The following is an 18,337-nucleotide window of genomic DNA, read 5'->3' as shown; positions in this document are numbered from 1 at the left end:
AACAGTAAAGGATTTGAGGGTTATGGTGAGCGAGCGGGTAAGTGGAGCTGAGTCCACGAAAAGATCAACCATGATCTTATTGAATGGCGGAGCAGGCTCGAGGGGCCAGATGGCCTATTCCTGCTCCTAGTTCTTACGTTCTTATGTTCTTACTCCAACTTATAAATCAAAGAAAGGATTTAATGAAGAAACTTCATTACTCCAAACTTGGGGCCTCGCCCTGGGCCACTCCAAGTTTCACACAATTCTGAACAGGTGCTTAGTTATGGTGAGTCAGCTGATCAACTGACCAGCACATCATCCTGTAATTGGTTCCATGGTTTACTGGGTCAGCTGACTCTTACAAACTTGTTACCATTGGTCACATTACATCCGATACAAAGTTGTCACCGGTAACATTCTAACAGGGGTCATACACAACCTTTCCCCTGTTGGGAGTTGCCCTCTTTTGGTTAAGTCAAGGCCCCATTTGGGATGCATGTGGAAAAACCCCACGGCATTACTTTGGAAAATAACAGGGAGTTCTGTCTAGTACCTTGATCAATATTTATCCCTCAGTTAACATTTTCAGAGCAAATTATTTAGTAATTTATTGCGTTGCTGTTTGTGGAATAATGTTATGCACAAATTGACTGCTGCATTTCCTATAGCATAATTATAACAAATATTGACGGCTTTGGGACATTGTTAGGTGATGAAAGTTGCTCTCGAAATGCAAGTCTTTTTTATGGCCCAATGTCAATTTCCCCCTCCTCTCCTCACCACGAGCAGCTATGTAGATATGATTAATGTTTAGTTTTAAGTCTTCACTGAATATTTTACCTGCAATTAACTTTCTGTGTTGATGTCAGTGCTGTAGATTTGGCTTCCCGGAGTCTGTGCAAATATCCGTACCGTGGAACTGTAAGCCAGGATTTGGAATGGATGCTGATTGAGGCTCATTTTACCCTTTTAGAGTTGCTTGCCCATCAGCAGTTGGTGAATGAAGATTTGGTTACTAAAAGATGCCAGTCTCTGTCTGCACTGTTAAAAAACACCAATCTTCAAATCAGTGCAGAAATACTAGAAATGCAGCGAATGGTATGATACTGCACCAAGAATTACTGTGATTCATTTGTGGATGTTGACAATGAAATGTCGGTTAAATGGCACTCAGATTCATTGTTCAACTTTCTTCTTGATAGCTAGTTGACTATGGCAATGCGATCATTTTTAGTAATATTAAAGTAATAATAAACATGGCTATTTTACTATTACTATGCCTATCTGCTTCCTTTAATAATTCAGTTTATTAACTTTAATCTATTCCCATGTTGTCATTCTCATTATAACAGTGAAATTCACTCCTCTTTGATTTGGAAAGATAACCTACATGAGGAAAAACACTCTGAACTCTTATATGTATCTATTATGGATTTTAAAAATGTTTTCTTTAAAAATCTGTTGTTTCTGTTTTCTACACTTTCCTATTCACTCCTTGGGGTAAACACCATATTGAGCTGAATGTGATCTGTACTGAAACCTCTGCCAATACGATTCAATGATGGTGAAATAACAAGATGTCCTCTATAGCATTGACCTTTTTTTTAATCAAATTTCTCCATTTGCAGAGAATTTAATTTTCACTCAGCATCCTTCCTGTGACAACACAGCCAAGATCAAGGACTGACAAGTGTACATTTATATTTTATTATTGATTGACTCAGCATTTGATCACCATTTGTGATTAGTTTGGGGCTTTGAATCAGAATATTGCTTTCTAAAACCATTACCCATTCATACTTTCCATCTGGTGTGATGCTATTGCACTTTTTTTGCAGAAATCAGTTGTAGTGATCACTTCACTGGTAATTTCCCATTGTCAGCTAACTTTATAATATTGTTAATCTGAACAATCTAGTATATGAATGAATTGGGTGCCAGTAACGACTGAAGAGAGCTCTTTGCATTATCCACCTTTGAGATCCAGGTGATGATCTGTGAAAAGTAATGTCAGCCATACCGTTTAGCTGTTTTTAAGTTGTCAAATTGCTGGCAGTTCTCTTCAATAACAAGGGAATCTCTCTTTTCATAGGTGTGCCAATTGAGAGTCGAAACAACCCCCTGCAACAGTAATGCTCTGTACATGCTTGGATTAGCGCTGATGTTTGAATATGACTATGAGACTGGAACAGCCCAAAATCAACATCTCATTGAAGATGCCTGCCTTTGTTTCCGAGCCAGCATCAGCCTGGAGAATAAACCGGTTATAGGGACCCCACCACTAGAACTGACCAGTAAGTGAACAGGTTCTACCCATCCAACCATTCTTATGTAATGAAAACAAAAACAACACAACATTGCCCAGAGAAACAAGAAAGTAGGAACTTTGCATTTACAGAACGTGCGCCACTACTTATAAAGTGAAATTATTGTTATAAGGCACACAGCAAGGTCCTCAGGCAGCGATGAAATAACTTACTAATTAATCCTCGACTGGCTGAAGGATAAATATTGGTCAGGATACCAAGAGAACTTTCCTTCAAATAGTACCACATGATCTTTTCAGCAAATCTGAACAGGCAGATACAGCCTTGGTTTAACTTCTCATTCAAGAGGCAGCCCTCCAACAATGCGTGCAGCAACTCTTGGTCCTGCGCTGAAGTGGCAGCCTTGAGTTTCTATACCAAATCACGTACGGGAGCTTGAATTTGTAAGGTTCAGTCTAAATAGAGTTGCCCGCCACATAAACCATGAGAATGGGCTATGTTGACTTTCTGATTTATGCCATCAATTCTCAATGTTTATTTACACAAGGTAAAGAGGTTTCAAGTGCTTGCAGTTTCAGCTACCAGTACTTTAAACGGTATGAATGATTGACACTTTTAGTGGCTTATAAGTAAATTCATTGGTAATTTCCCACTTTCTTAAAAAATACTCAAAAAATATTCCTTTTTGAGTATTTTTTAAGAAAGTGGGAAGTTACCAATGAATTTATCATTGAAATCATAGAAACCCTACAGTGCAGAAGGAGGACATTCGGCCCATCGAGTCTGCACCGACCACAATCCCACCCAGGCCCTACCCCCACATATTTACCCGCTAATCCCTCTAACCTACACATCCCAGGACTCTAATGGGTAATTTTTAACCTGGCCAATCAACCTAACCCGCACATCTTTGGACTGTGGGAGGAAACCGGAGCACCCGGAGGAAACCCACGCAGACACGAGGAGAATGTGCAAACTCCACACAGACAGTGACCCGAGCCGGGAATCGAACCCGGGACCCTGGAGCTGTGAAGCAGCAGTGCTAACCACTGTGCTACCGTGCCGCCCAAATTTACTTTTTTTTTACATAACCTATTGTCAAAGAGTCCATTGATTCCATACGGTGTACAGTGGGTGAATGAGCATGGAAGTGGCATGGCTTGGCATGGAGACGTGAGGGGCCAAAGGCAGTCAGTGAGGACTATACCTTGCAATGGGGGACTGAAGAGCCATATGTGATGGCATGAGATGGTATGGATGGATCATGAGGAGTGAGGGCTGGAGGATCTTTCAGTTTTCATTTAAATTGCGATGAAGTCCCACAGCACAAAGGTGGTCTTTTTAAATAGCCAGCAGCTCCCTTGGCTGCCTCTGAACCTTTTCCCGGGTTGGCTGGCCTGACTGCAGCTATACCCTCCCCCGCCCAGCACCTTGACTGTTTTGCTTTTGGGAAAAATCTACTGATCTCGGTCAAGAAAGTTTAAATTCACCCAGCATCCACAGCAAAAGTTTCAGGTTTTCACCTGGCATCCTAAGCTTCCGGCCAGCCTTCTTCGTCTAACTCTATCAGCAAATCTTTTCGTCCCTTTCACCCTCATTCATCTATCAAGCTTTGCTTTGAATGGATCCATATGGTATTCACCTCAGCTGCTCCCTATGGTAGAGATTCACTCTCTGGGTAAAAAGCTGCCTCCTGAATTTCCTATTGGAGTTTTATTCTGAAGTGATTCTTGCTAAGATATGGGGGGGCTGAGGGGTTGATTAGAAAAAGGCCTCTTTGCAGTTTTCTTGGTTCTTAAAGCCATGCCAATAAATAACCACTCTGCTTGCTCTGTAATTCTGTCTAAAAGCAAACAAAAGGTGCACTCAGCATCATTCTACAGTATCCCATAAACGATTCATCAGCTGTTATTTGCTAGATTCTTAGATTTACTGCTGGAGCCTGAGAGACAAAATCAATGTTAACAGCAGGCAGTTCAATTCAATAAACATAAATATCTTGGTTAATTAGGTGAATACTGCAATCAATACATGACCTGTAGGTTTTCTGAACAATATCCAGTATCACTTGATTGCTCAATTATTAATGCCGTTTTTCTTCAACTGAGTTACATTTTCAACAAAACCAGTGAATCACGTGTAACATAATTTAGAATCATAGAATCCCAACAGTACAGAAGGAGGCCAGTCGGCCCACTAAGAACATAAGAAATAGGAGCAGGAGTAGGCCATCTAGTCCCTCGAGCCTGCCCCGCCATTCAATAAGATCATGGCTGATCTGAAGTGGATCAGTTCCACTTACCCGCCTGATCCCTATAACCCCTAATTCCCTTACCGATCAGGAATCCATCTATCCGTGATTTAAACATATTCAACGAGGTAGCCTCCACCGCTTCAGTGGGCAGAGAATTCCAGAGATTCACCACCCTCTGAGAGAAGAAGTTCCTCCTCAACTCTGTCCTAAACTGACCCCCCTTTATTTTGAGGCTGTGCCCTCTAGTTCTAGTTTCCTTTCTAAGTGGAAAGAATCTCTCCATCTCTACCCTATCCAGCCCCTTCATTATCTTAGGTCTCTATAAGATCCCCCCTCAGCCTTCTAAATTCCAACGAATACCACTAAGCCTGCACTGACAACAATCCCACCCAGGCCCTATCCCTGTAACCCCATGTATTTACCCTGCCAATTCCCCCGACACTAAGGGGCAGTTTAGCATAGCCAATCCACCTAACCCGCACATCTTTGGACTGTGGAAGGAAACCAGAGCACCTGGAGGAAACCCACGCAAACATGAGGAGAACGTGCAAACTCCAAACAGAGACCCAAGCTGGGAATCGAACCCGGATCCCTGGCGCTGAGAGGCAGCAGTGCTAACCCACTGTGCCGTCCATGAAAATGTTGAGTTTATAAATTGATTAAACGAAGGGATCTATCTCTGTATATTCTATATTTTCTCCGTTTTAAGGAACAGGAAGTCTGGGAAGTGACAGATTGTATCGTGTACGGCTGGTCTTTTTCATATCTGAGCTTTAAACTTTGTCTTCTTAGAGCAGAAATGGTGGCGGGAATGGAAAATGGACGAGACTCTGAAAGCTCAGCAGCAGAAGCAACAACAGCAGCAGCAAGAGCAGCAAGTAGGACAGAAAGGTGTAGCACCGTCGGCTCCTGCTCCTCCAAGAGGTGGAGCAGCCAGAGGCAGAGCCGCTGCCGGGAGAGCTGCTGCAACTCCTGCAAAACCTCCTGCGAATGCTGGGCGTGGTGCGGCTTCACCAGGTAGAGGTGCCAGGTAACCAAACTTTATATTAAAACAAAAACATGTTACCACTCAATCTCATTTTTAAATATTATTTAAAAGGAACAAACGTTACTTCCAGCCAAAACACACACACAGGCATCATGAACAGGATTTGCGAATTAACACAGCTTTTCCAGCCATTAATCTCATCTATCTAGGAACTAATAATGATGTACCTATACCCTCAGCCACCCAGCTACGTTCCTGCCATTATTCGAAATGTAAATGACCACAGGAATTCAGCATTTTCATTCTATGCTGGCAATAAGCAGAGTGACTAATGGTGCCACTTCTTTAAGTTGGAGTTTGCACGTTCTCCTCATGTCTGTATGGGTTTCCCCCAGGTGGGCACGGTTAGCACTGCTGCCTCACAGCACCAAGGTCCCAGATTCAATTCCAGCCTCGGGTCACTGTCTGTGTAGAGTCCGCACATTCTCCCCGTGTCTGCATGGGTTTCCTCCAGGTGCTCCGGTTTCCTCCCACAGTCCAAAGATGTGTGTTAGGTTGATTGGCTATGCTAGATTGATCCTAGTGTCAGGGGGGTTAGCAGGGTAAATGCTTGGGGTTGCGGGAATAGGGCCTGCGTGGGATTGTGGTCGATACAGACTCGATGGGCCGAATGGCCTCCTTCTGTACTGTAGGCATTCTATGATTCTATGAAGTTCATTCATCAGATCAGGTTAATGCCGATATGAGTCTCACTGTGTCAGTTTTATTCTTTAGTTTTTTTCCCCCGTTAACATGCCCTGCATATAAATTTCAATTATGTGGAGATGCCGGCGTTGGACTGGGGTGGGCACAGTAAGAAGTCTCACACAGCACCAGGTTAATGTCCAACAGGTTTATTTGGCAGCACTAGCTTTCAGAACCTCAAGCTCCTTCATATATATATATATATATATATACACTCTGGCTACACTAATACATGTGACAATAAATCAAATCAAAGAATTTATTTCTGTCACACTCTCCAAGATAGGGTCATAGAATCATTGGACCTTATACCATTGATGGAGACCATTCAGCCCATCAAAACTGTATTTACTGTTTGAAAAAGCTATCCATTTACTTCCACAACCCAGTCTTTCCTCACATAACCCTGCAAATTAGTCCTCTGCGTGTGCAGGTCCATTTACCCATTTTTAGAGTCATAACACAGAATTCTATTTGGCCCATCATGTTGGTGCCAGCCCTCTACAAGAGCAGTGCAGCTACTCCCACATCTGCAGCCTTGCCCTGTAACTCTGCAAATTTATTTTTGTTTACATGCTGAAAGCCCCAGTTGGATCTGCCTCCAGCACACTCTCAGGCAGTGCGTTCCAGACCCTTAATCTGCGTAAAAATTATTTTCTTCATGTCACCTTTGGTTCCTTTCCCATCCACCTGATATTGCTACCTGGTTTTCAACCCTTCTGCCAATGGAAACAATTTCTCCCCATCAAATCTGTGCAGACATCCCCCATGATTTTGAACACCTCTAGCAAATCTCCTCTCAACCTTCTCTTGCCCAAGGAGAATAACCCCAGCCTTAAAAGCCTTCTGATCCCCCCTGAAGTGCAGAGCCCAGGACTAGACACAATATCCAGTTGAAGCCAAACCATTTTTTAATAAAAGTTTGTCATAACCTCCTTGCTTTTGTACTCTATGCCCCTGTTTATAAAGGCCAGTATTCTGTATGCTTTTCTGAGCACTTTCTCATTGTACCCTGCCACCTCAACCATTCATTTAAGGAGGGTGGGCAGCCTCTGATGAGGCTCACAACACTGTAATCTTGGCAGCCTACGGGAGAGATAGGTGCTGCTGAGGCAGAGAGGTGATTGAGAGGGCACCTCAACGTGAAGGCATAAAAATAGTTAAGTATTTAACAGTGGCCAAGCAGGCAGTCCCTCTGGTCAGAAGCAGCTCTGTCGCATAGGAGCGGGTGAAGGCCATTTGGTGCTTGGCCCCATTGGCGCGGCTGGATCTCTCTTCATTGAGGGGGGGGTTGGGGAGAGGGGAGCAATTGGGGCCTCAGGCTCTGACTGCTGCCGGGACTGCCACAGGGACACTGCCTCTGTTAAGCTGGTGGGCTCTGTTTGCAGCAATGGGTGCGCCTCCATTGCTGGCAAGAATCGGAAAGCACCCCCAAATTGGGGCCTTAATTAATTTAATTGGCCGCCAACCTCCATTAAGCAGGCAGCTGACCTGTTTGCCGTTCCGTTCCATCCCCTAGTTCGGCTCCCTACTATTTACCCCGGCCTCCATTCCCCCCCTGCCCCTCCCCCAGTGAGAAGTCCAGAGCCAGGAAGATTCAGCCTATCTATCCCAAAGTGTCCTGATCTTTAACCATTTGCCCCTGATTTTTAAGCCTATAGATTTGAGAGATCTGAACCTGCTTCCATATCTAAAGTTGTATTACATAGAATATAATGCAGGGAAACTGGCCATTCAGCCCAACTAGTCTATGCTAGACTTTATAATCCACATCCTCAACCTCACGTTGAATTTTATTTTCCTCAAATTGGCTGACATTGTTTCCTCCTCCCCCTCCACTCCCCCACCCCCACATTTAATCAAGTGAATTCCCTGCAAGGTGGGTTGTTGATGGGAATATGCTTTACTTCACAGAGTGTATAAAGGTGACTTGAAATTATTTGAAGGGCTTGTTTATTTTTTTGGCTGTACCTGGGAGGAAAGTCTCATGTCGGGTTTGGATGTGACAAGTACATTTTGAATTTTCCAGCAGGGGGCGTGGGGCTGCCAAACCCACCACCACCACCGCCAAAGCACCAGAGAAAGCAGCTGGAAAAGATGCAGCACCCGGCACCTGTAAGAAGCGTTTTTTAAAATATCTCATACTTGTAGTTATCTGTGTCATTAGAATGATGTACTGAATGTGTGTGTTTCATCATTATCTGGCAGAGTTTAGCATGAAGGGATAATTTGATTTGATGTGTGCGCTGGTGCTTTGCACTTGTAATCAAGAAGGGTAGGTGCATTTAATTGTCAGGTCCCAGAGCCTTGGGTTTTGGTCAAATTTGGGTTGGAGTTGGAGACTCTGAAGTTATGAATATCAAAATCCAATCTTAAAATGAAACAGCTCAGATAAAGGAGCAGTGCCCGTTCTTCAAGTTACCTAATTAGTTCCACTCCCCTGTTTTTTCCCTATAACTCTGGAAGTTTTTCTTCAAGTATTTAACCACTAGGTGGCACAGCGCCAGGGACCGGGTTCAATTCCCGGCTTGGGTCACTGTCTGTGTGGAGTCTGCACGTTCTCCCCGTGTCTGGGTTTTCTCCGGGTGCCCCAGTTTCCTCCCAGAGTCCAAAGATGTGCTGGTTAGGTGCATTGGCCGTGCTAAATTCTCCCTCCATGTACCCGAACAGGCGCTGGAGTGTGGCAACTAGGGGATTTTTACAGTAACTTCGCTGCAGTGTTAATGTAAGCCTACTTGTGACTAATAAATAAACTGTTTAGTTTTTAACTTTAATTTCCTTTTGAAAGTTACTATTGAATCTGTTCCAGGTAGTACATTGCAGATTGTAACAACTCACTGCTTAAAATGTTAAAACATCATCACTGGTTCTTTGCCAATCATATTAAATCTCTACCCCTGGTTAGTTGACCCTTTTGCCACAAGAAACTTTTTCTCCTCATTTACTCTATCAAAACCCTTCATGATTTTGAGCACCTCTTTCGAATTTCTGCTTAATTTTCTCTGCTCTAACTGGACCGATCCTAGCTTCTCCAGTCTCTCCACACGACTTAAGTCCTGCTTCCAAGCACACCGCCTTCCAAAAAACACAGTGACATCCAGGGAAAGACACAGGAATACTCTAAAATAGTGGTTTGCGTCAAACTCCAAGAATAACCAAGGATTTTCAATCTTTATTGTGAAATTGCGGGCACCTCCATGACCGTTCCAAAGTTGTTTGTCTTGAAATTGATGATTGTTTGTTACAAGGTGTGATTTCAAAAATAAATTAGATATAGCTCTTGGGGATAAAGGTACCACATGATATGGCGGGGCGAAGGGGGGATCAGGATGTTGAATTTGATGATCAGTCATGATCAAAATGAATGGAAGAGCAGGCTCGAAGGGCCGAATAGCCAACTCCTGATTCTAGTTTCGATGATGCAAGTCTTTAAAACATAGATTACAAAATCTTGACCACTTTTAGCAGCAGAAGTGCACATCAGCAGGATTCTTTCCCAAAGCACCAAATGCAGAAAGTTATATTCTGATGCAAACAGAAAGCAAATGGTGTAAAGCCTGAAGGAAATAAACAAAGTTTGCAACCGCATTATCACCGGACAAAGAAAGGTTTTCATTTTGGGTTGCGACCATCAGAGCCAAGATGGCAGATACTGCGCGGTATTATCCATCTACACGTATGTGAAAGCTCAACACTTATCATATATCACTCCAAACCTATCAAGAGAGAATTGCTGATTGATTAATAGTAAATCATCCCCTTCATTCCCTTCAATGAGAGAAATCTTTGTTTCCTCACTGGCTACAGGGGAGGTCATGATGTGGAGATGCCGGCGTTGGACTGGGGTAAACACAGTAAGAAGTTTAACAACACCAGGTTAAAGTCCAACAGGTTTATTTGGTAGCAAAAGCCACACAAGCTTTCGGAGCCTTAAGCCCCTTACTATAGCCCCAAGAGCTATATCTAATTTATTCTTGAAATCACACCTTGTAACAAACACTCATCAATTTCAAGACGAACAACTTTGGAACGGTCATGGAGGTGTCCACAATTTCACAATAAAGATTGAAAATCCTTACTTCTTACTGTGTTTACCCCAGTCCAAAGTTTAACAACACCAGGTTAAAGTCTGACAGGTTTATTTGGTAGCAAAAGCCACATAAGCTTTCGGAGCCAAGGCTTAAGGCCCCGAAAGCTTGTGTGGCTTTTGCTACCAAATAAACCTGTTGGACTTTAACCTGGTGTTGTTAAACTTCTTACAGGGGAGGTCCCAGAGGATTGGAGAATAGCCAATGTTGTTCCTTTGTTTAAGAAGAGTAGCAAGAATAATCCAGGTAAGTACAGGCCGGTGAGCCTTACATCAGTGGTGGAGATATTATTGGAGAGGATTCTTCGAGACAGGATTTATTCCCACTTGGAAATAAGTGGACGTATTAGTGAGAGGCAGCATGGTTTTGTGAAGGGGAGGTTGTGTCTCACGAACTTGATCGAGTTTTTCGAGGAAGTGACGAAGATGATTGATGAGGGTAGGGCAATGGATGTTGTCTACATGGACTTCAGTAAGGCCTTTGACAAGGTCCCTCATGGCAGACTGGTGCAGAAGGTGAAGTCGCATGGGATCAGAGGAGAGCTGGCAAGGTGGATACAAAACTGGCTCGGTCAAAGAAGACAGAGGGTAGCAGTGGAAGGGTGCGTTTCTGAATGGAGGGCTGTGACAAGTGGTGTTCCTCAGGGATCAGTGCTGGGACCTTTGCTGTTTTGTAATATATATAAATGATTTTGAGGAAAATGTAACTGGTTTGATTAGTAAGTTTGCGGACAACACAAATGTTGGTGGATTTGCGGATAGCGATGAGGACCATCGGAGGATACAGCAGGATATAGATCGGTTGGAGACTTGGGCGGAGAGATGGCAGATGGAGTTTAATCCGGACAAATGTGAGGTAATGCATTTTGGAAGGTCTAATACAGATAGGAAATATACAGTAAATGGCAGAGTATTGATAGGCAAAGGGATCTGGGTGTACAAGTACACAAGTCACTGAAAGTGGCAATGCAGATGGAGAAGATAGTCAAGAAGGCATATGGCATGCTTGCCTTCACCGGCAGGTCTTTGAGTTTAAAAGTTGTCAAGTCATGTTGCAGCATTATAGAACCTTAGTTAGGCCGCACTTGGAATATAGAGTTCAATTCTGGTCGCCACATTACCAGAAGGATGTGGAGGCTTTGGAGAGGGTACAGAAAAGATTTACCAGGATGTTGCCTGGTATGGAGGGCATTAGCTATGAGGAGAGGTTGGAGAAACTTGGTTTGTTCTCACTGGAACGATGGAGGTTGAGGGGCGACCTGATAGAAGTCTGCAAGATTATGAGAGGCATGGACAGAGTGGATAGTCAGAAGCTTTTTCCCAGGGTGGAAGAGTCAATTACTAGGGGGCACAGGTTTAAGGTGCGAGGGGCAAGATTTAAAGGAGATGTATGAGGCAGATTTTTTACACGGAGAGTAGTTGGTGCCTGGAACTCATTGCCGGGGGAGGTAGTGGAAGCAGATACGGTAGTGACTTTTAAGGGGCGTCTTGACAAATACATGAATAGGATGGGAATAGAGGGATATGGTGCCCGGAAGGGTAGGGGGTTTTAGTTCAGTCGGGCAGCATGATCGGTGCAGGCTTGGAGGGCCGGAGGGCCTGTTCCTGTGCTGTAATTTTTTTGTTCTTTATACAGAGTTTTATAGCTGTTATATTCTATGTTCTATGTTTATATTCGGGTATAACTTGCATGACAGTAAACCCATCTGGTTCACTAATGTCCTTTAGGGAAGGATATCCGCCTTCCTTACCCGGTCTGGCCTACATGTGACTCCAGAGAACAGCAATGTGGTTGACTCTCAGCTGCCCTTGGGCAACTAGGGATGGGCAATAAATGCTGGCCCAGCCAGCGATGCCCATGTCCCATTAATGAATAAAAAAGATGACTTGTTGCCTGCTACTAATTGGATAACTCTACAAAGGAACCAGCACAGTTCCTTCTTCTACACTGTATCATTTTAAAGTTGAATTTCAATAATCATAACTTTAAAGTCTCCAAATCTAAAAAAAATTTAACCAAAATTTTCTCCCCCATGACCCAGATCAGAAAATGAAACGCACTTTTCCTTAATTGATTACAAATATGAAGAAGCAACGTATGCATCATACCAGTCATAGAATCCCTGCAGTGCAGAAGGAGGCCATTCGGTCCATCAAGTCTGCACCGACTCCCTGACAGAGTGTCTTACCCCGGCCCTCTGTCCCGCCCTATCCAGTATCTACAATGGATTAGCCGTGGTAGATACAGGATAGGGCACACAGACAGACACAGAGAGAACTAGGGGCGGCACAGTGGTTAGCACAGCTGCTTCACAGCACCAGGGACCCTGGTTCGATTCCTGGCTTGGGTCACTGTCTGTGTGGAGTTTGCATGTTCTCCCTGTGTCTGCGTGGGTTTCCTCCGGGTGCTCCAGTTTCCCCCCACATTCTGAAAGACATGCTGGTTAGGGTGCATTGAACCGAACAGCCACCAGACTGTGGCGACTAGGGGAATTTCACAGTAACTTCATTGTAGTGTTAATGTAAGCCTTACTTGTGACAATAATAAATAAACTTTAAAAAAAACTTTAAAACATTAAAAATAAAAACTTTTTAAAAAAACTTTAACCTACACATCTTGGGACACGAAGGGGCAATATAGCGTGGCCAATCACCTAACCTGCACATTTTGGGACTGTGGGAGGAAACCCACACAGACACAGAGAGAACTTGCAGACTCCGCACAGTCACCCAAGGCTAGAATTGAACCCATGTCTCTGGTGCTAACCACTCACCTGAAGAAGGGGCTTGCAGCTCCGAAAGCTTGTGTGGCTTTTGCTACCAAATAAACCTGTTGGACTTTAACCTGGTGTTGTTAAACTTCTTACTGTGTTTACCCCAGTCCAACGCCGGCATCTCCACATCATGGCTAACCACTGTGCCACCGATGTCTGGTCACATGTGTTGTCTTTTTCACCACAAAAGCCACACTGACATTTTGTGAATTACATTTTCACTTCTAAAACAGAATTGCAAAATAAACAAGAGCTTCAACCTCTTGTATCTGTTCATGCAGGGCCAATGATGCCATTAGCATTATGACGGCAATAGCCCCTCAGCTGGTTCCCATTGCTGTCTGACCACTGGCAGTCCCCAGTCAGTTCTTGCTGTATGCAGTCTCACCATCTTGGAGTTAGATAGCCAAATGACATTTTTTTTGAAGAGTCTAATTTTTTACGTAATTAAATAGATTGTATCTGGCTGATTAAAGTAAACGGGCTTTTAATTCTTGCAATGTTAAAGATTAAATTGCTTCATTATTAGTTAATTGTTCATTGACAATCAGATGAACAGAATACATTTTGTTTAGGTTGCATGAAGTTGATATTTTAAAAAATTAACACCCTGTTTTTCGTTTTCTTTTCCCAGCCAGTGGCATCAGTGTGGGTAAATCTGCACCCATCATAAACAATGTTTCTTTCGCATATCGCTTAGGATTGGCCCGTGCTTTGTCACGCATAGATGAATCATCGGTGGAGGCTCAGAATTACTACAATGAAGTCATTAAAATGGCACCAGGGGTACAGCAAATTAATCCTTTGTGTTTTCAATCTCGAGAGGTTCAGTAACCAACGAGGGCAGCATATTTCTTTGTCATGAATTATTCAGACCTCCTTACAAGCTACTTCCACCACTCCCACCCACACTCATACTGAATACAATAGTTATCACCATAGTAACCCTACAGTGCAGAAGGAGGCCATTCGGCCCATCGAGTCTGCACTGACAACAATCCCACCCCAGACCCTATCCCCACAAATTCACAGATTTACCCCACTAATTCCTCTAACCTACACACCCCGGGACACTATGGGTGATCTGGCATGTCCAATCAACCTAACCCGCACATCTTTGGAGTGTGGAAGGGAACTGGAGCACCCGGAGGAAACCCACGCAGACACAGGGAGAATGTACAAACTCCACACAGAGTGACCCAAGCCAGGAATTGAACCCAGGTCCCTGGAGCTGTGAGGCAGCAGTGCTAACCACTGTGCCACTTGTGGTGGGCAGAGTAGGGTGACAATCTGACCCTTAATTCCCTTTTGGTTTGTTGCATGTGTGGAATCAATTTACATTTCTGTCTGGACTTGGTAAGATTCCATTTTGTCAGTTCAAAACTAGCTTTCTGAACTTTCCTTTGAACCAGAGATTTTGGGGTTGGCTCAGCCAACAGATTTGAGGTTCTTGCCCGCTGACACAAGAATATAAGGAATAGGAGCAGGCACAGACCACATAGCCTCCTCTAGTCTTCCCCACTGTTCAGTAAGATCATTGCTGAACTTCTGCCTCCAATTTTCCCACTCAATCCCCATGTCCTTTGATTCCCTCAGATTCCAAGAAACCTTCAATCTCAGCCTTGAATATGCTCAACGACTTAATGTCCACAGCTCCCTGTGGTAGAGAATTACAAAGATTCACAACCTTCTGAGTGAAGAGATTTATCTTTATATCAGTCCTAAATGACCGACCCCCTATTTGTCTGGTCAGGAAACAGTTCTACACCTCAGAGTATTGGTCCATTATACACAATCTCTCTCCCATAGGACAAACTTCTCATCCCAGCAATCTATCTAATGAATCTTTCTTGCATTACCACTAACTCCTCCCAAAGTCCCACAGCAGCAAAACATACACAGTACACTAGGCAATGTCTTACCAAACCAATGTAATTACAGCAACATTTCATTTGCGTATGAGATTAAGCTTTACAGAGGTTGTGTACTAAAGGTTGGAAGCTAAAAAAAGTGAAATGACTTGTGGTTTTTCAGGTGCATGATGCTTACATAGAGTTGGCAAATCTTCTCCTCAAGACTAATCCCCTGCAAGCTGTGGATGTTTACAGCAAATTTCCTTTGAAACCCCTTAACACACAAACATTTGATGATGCCTTCATTACTGGAGAGATAGTTCGTCTTTTAATGAAATATGAAAAGTATGATGACAAGCGCCTAAGCCCAAACCTGATTGCATACGGGAGAGTAATGGGATTAGGTGTGTATATACTTTTTGTCAAATAGAAATTACTGACAAATCAACATGTAGCAGTATGGGCATGTCTTAACTTTTCCTATTAAAATGTTCTATTTGCTCCAGGACTGGGTATCAGAACGGCCCAATACACGGGATATTGCTAAATTAGTTAACTTTTCAGCATGTTTATTAATGTCAACATTGCTCATAATGCGTTAAAGCCATTGTGCTTTGAGAAGGATGTACACGGGTAAGATAACTCATCCAGTAGTTTAAATCGATTTCATTCATCTGGTTATGAAAACACAAAGGATGGGTTGGTTAAAGACAGTGTATTCTCTACTATAAAGGAATATATCATTAGTGTCCATGTCCTGGGCGGCACGGTAGCACAGTGGTTAGCACTGCTGCTTCACAGCTCCAGGGTCCCGGGTTCGATTCCCAGCTCGGGTCACTGTCTGTGTGGAGTTTGCACATTCTCCTCGTGTCTGCGTGGGTTTGCTCCGGTTTCCTCCCACAGTCCAAAGATGTGCGGGTTAGGTTGATTGGCCAGGTTAAAAATTGCCCCTTAGAGTCCTGGGATGTGTAGGTTAGAGGGATTAGCGGGTAAATATGTGGGGGTAGGGCCTGGGTGGGATTGTGGTCGGTGCAGACTCGATGGGCCGAATGGCCTCCTTCTGCACTGTAGGATTTCTATGATTTCTCTTTATCAGGTATTGTCACAGGTAGCTGGGAATCAGACATTTTGTGCAGGATTCCCTTCAACACTTTATAACAAAGCTTGCTTCAGTGATTTGGCAAATGAGAATTGCGTGTTACATAGTGAGACTTATTCAAAACATAAAGGAAAGCATAAAATGGCTGCTACCAAGTTTCTTCCACTGCACAATTCACAGCACAGCACTGCTGAGACATGCCAATAAACATGCACAATTAAATAATGCAACAGTTCAGCAGAATATGTTTATTTGTGAGGCCGTGTTAAGGAATTAAAGCTATCAAGGGCTGATTAAGATGTGGAAATGTGATGAGTGTTTTTTCACTGTGTGCCTACTCAGCAGATGGAAATAATTAAAATTTAACCTTTATCCACATTGGATTTTCTCTGAATTAAATCTAAAGAAACACTGACTTTGAATTCCACTTTGCTTATTGCTCCCGATTTAGAATTTCTAATTTAAATAGTTCCATTTAGATTGAGTTTGTTCTAAGAGCAACTTGTTGCTGTGTCTGTGTCCTGCCTGTAACATTTGCTTTGCTTTGCAGCTGCTATAGATAATTACATCAACGCTCTTGACCGGAAAATGAAGACTGAGCTTTTGATGAAAGTCTATGCAGGAATCCATGACAAACCTATTGAGGACGCAGAACTTCAAGCATTTTTCACTTTCAGACATTGGATATAAGCTGACTTGCTGTTGGCAATAAAGCATCACACATCTGCAGGTTGCATTGAAAGATTTCAGGGTTGTAAGTCAACCCTTTGAACAGAATCATATATTGTCAAAAGTTTTCAAGAATTGTGTTAGGTTTTATATAAGTAGCAATTTGAAGTGTTTTCCTTCAGTTTATTTCACTAAACATTCTATATATGTTCAACAGTTGTGGTTTACATCATTAGCATTTCTGAAGTAAATGTTTAAGTAATAGTCACTAATTATAAGATAAGACTGTTTATACAAAACAACTTTCAGCATTATAATTTGTTGGTTAATTCCATTAATTTCCTAGAAACTAGTGTTTGTACAGAGAAAAGTTGAATACAGCTAACTATGTCTTGTACTATGAACGCTTCGTAAGAATCTATTTTACCATGGCCTGCCACGCAACTGCAACACCATTAGTTTGGGCTGACTACGTGTTTCAGATGCTGGTAATCTTGCAGTACGTTGCACTGAAGAATCCTCAAGCTACTCCAAAACATCCATATGCCTAATGCTTTTTCACCATGCTCTACTATGCTTTGAAAATTAAATTTGAATGAGTCATTTGTACCTTAATACTATAAATTAATAATTCACAATATTGTGTTACCTGCTACTGATTTGAATTAAATGACTGAAATAATAGAACATTTGTTTGAAGTACAGTCTACAGTCAATCTCAAACAAATTTAATAACTAATATGAACATCTTCTGTGTGGCCCTTTTCTTCCCCATCCAGGTATCCTCCGTACCATCACTGTTTGATAACCTAGCCCCAACTAGTCACCTAGAGATATTTAATTGTAACTCTGCAATCTGACCTCTCTCTCACTCTTTGTGAAGTTTTGCCCATTTTCATAAATTGTGCATTTTCTTTGAATGCTTTAGTTATCTGATGCCCTTGTGAGATTCATCTACATTCTGGAGAGTTGGCAACCCAGTAGAGGAAGAAAAAAGGAAAATACATCATCCCTGCACTATGGGGTTAAATATTAATGCTGCAATAATCTGCACCATCCTTAAAATTCAAGTGTAAAAACTAAAAATGCTCAGCAAATCTATGGCGAGAGGAACAGTTAATGAGCTGTGGTGCCATTCGTCAAAGCACATATCTAATAAATGCAAGATTCTAGGTTTAAATCCCATTGATCGCTGTTGATTGTCACGGCTTCAAAGAATGAATAGTCTCCCTGAAATTTCACTTTAATGCAATACTTTAAAAAATCAAGGAGTTGACAACAAGTAAATCTGCACAGGAATGCACCTGACAGTTGTTAGGATACAACCCTCAGCGACAGTTTGGGTGAACCTGCACCCCACACCCACCACAAAAATCAACACCCTACAATGCAGCTTAACTAACTTGGTACCTAAGGACTGAAAACTTTGGGTTCTGGGAGTTCCACCTCCAATCCTCTGCTCCTTTACCTCAATAGAAAGGGATTCCAATCCTAACCAATGAGGTCTCCTACCTCAATAGAAAGGGATTTCAATCCTAAGATAAGGGTCAATCCAATGATCTTTTATGTCAAGGGCTTGTCAGAACAGTCCTGGATTTTCAGGTGTTAGTTTAAAAATAT

At 42.7% G+C, this 18,337-nt stretch overlaps 1 protein-coding gene across 3 annotated transcripts in view; it reads left to right on the top strand.

Annotated features, from left to right (window-relative positions):
- LOC144504686 (uncharacterized) overlaps positions 1–17,400 on the top strand; it is a 62,714-nt gene extending 45,314 nt beyond the window's left edge. For 2 of the 3 annotated variants that reach the window (XM_078230399.1, XM_078230398.1), the window contains 7 exons: positions 852–1,080; positions 2,075–2,276; positions 5,296–5,533; positions 8,265–8,350; positions 13,731–13,882; positions 15,131–15,353; positions 16,599–17,400. In XM_078230399.1, the coding sequence (XP_078086525.1) occupies positions 852–1,080; positions 2,075–2,276; positions 5,296–5,533; positions 8,265–8,350; positions 13,731–13,882; positions 15,131–15,353; positions 16,599–16,738 (1,270 nt within the window). In that variant the 3' untranslated portion in view covers positions 16,739–17,400. The remainder of the gene's footprint in view (positions 1–851; positions 1,081–2,074; positions 2,277–5,295; positions 5,534–8,264; positions 8,351–13,730; positions 13,883–15,130; positions 15,354–16,598) is intronic. The other variant, XM_078230400.1, reaches the window with a different exon arrangement.
- Positions 17,401–18,337: the final 937 nt, after the last annotated feature.

The sequence above is a fragment of the Mustelus asterias genome, chromosome 15, assembly GCF_964213995.1.
Source record: "Mustelus asterias chromosome 15, sMusAst1.hap1.1, whole genome shotgun sequence".
NCBI classification, from domain to species: domain Eukaryota; kingdom Metazoa; phylum Chordata; class Chondrichthyes; order Carcharhiniformes; family Triakidae; genus Mustelus; species Mustelus asterias.
Note: the sequence above shows the minus strand (reverse complement) of the source record. Positions and strands in the feature narration are given on the sequence as shown.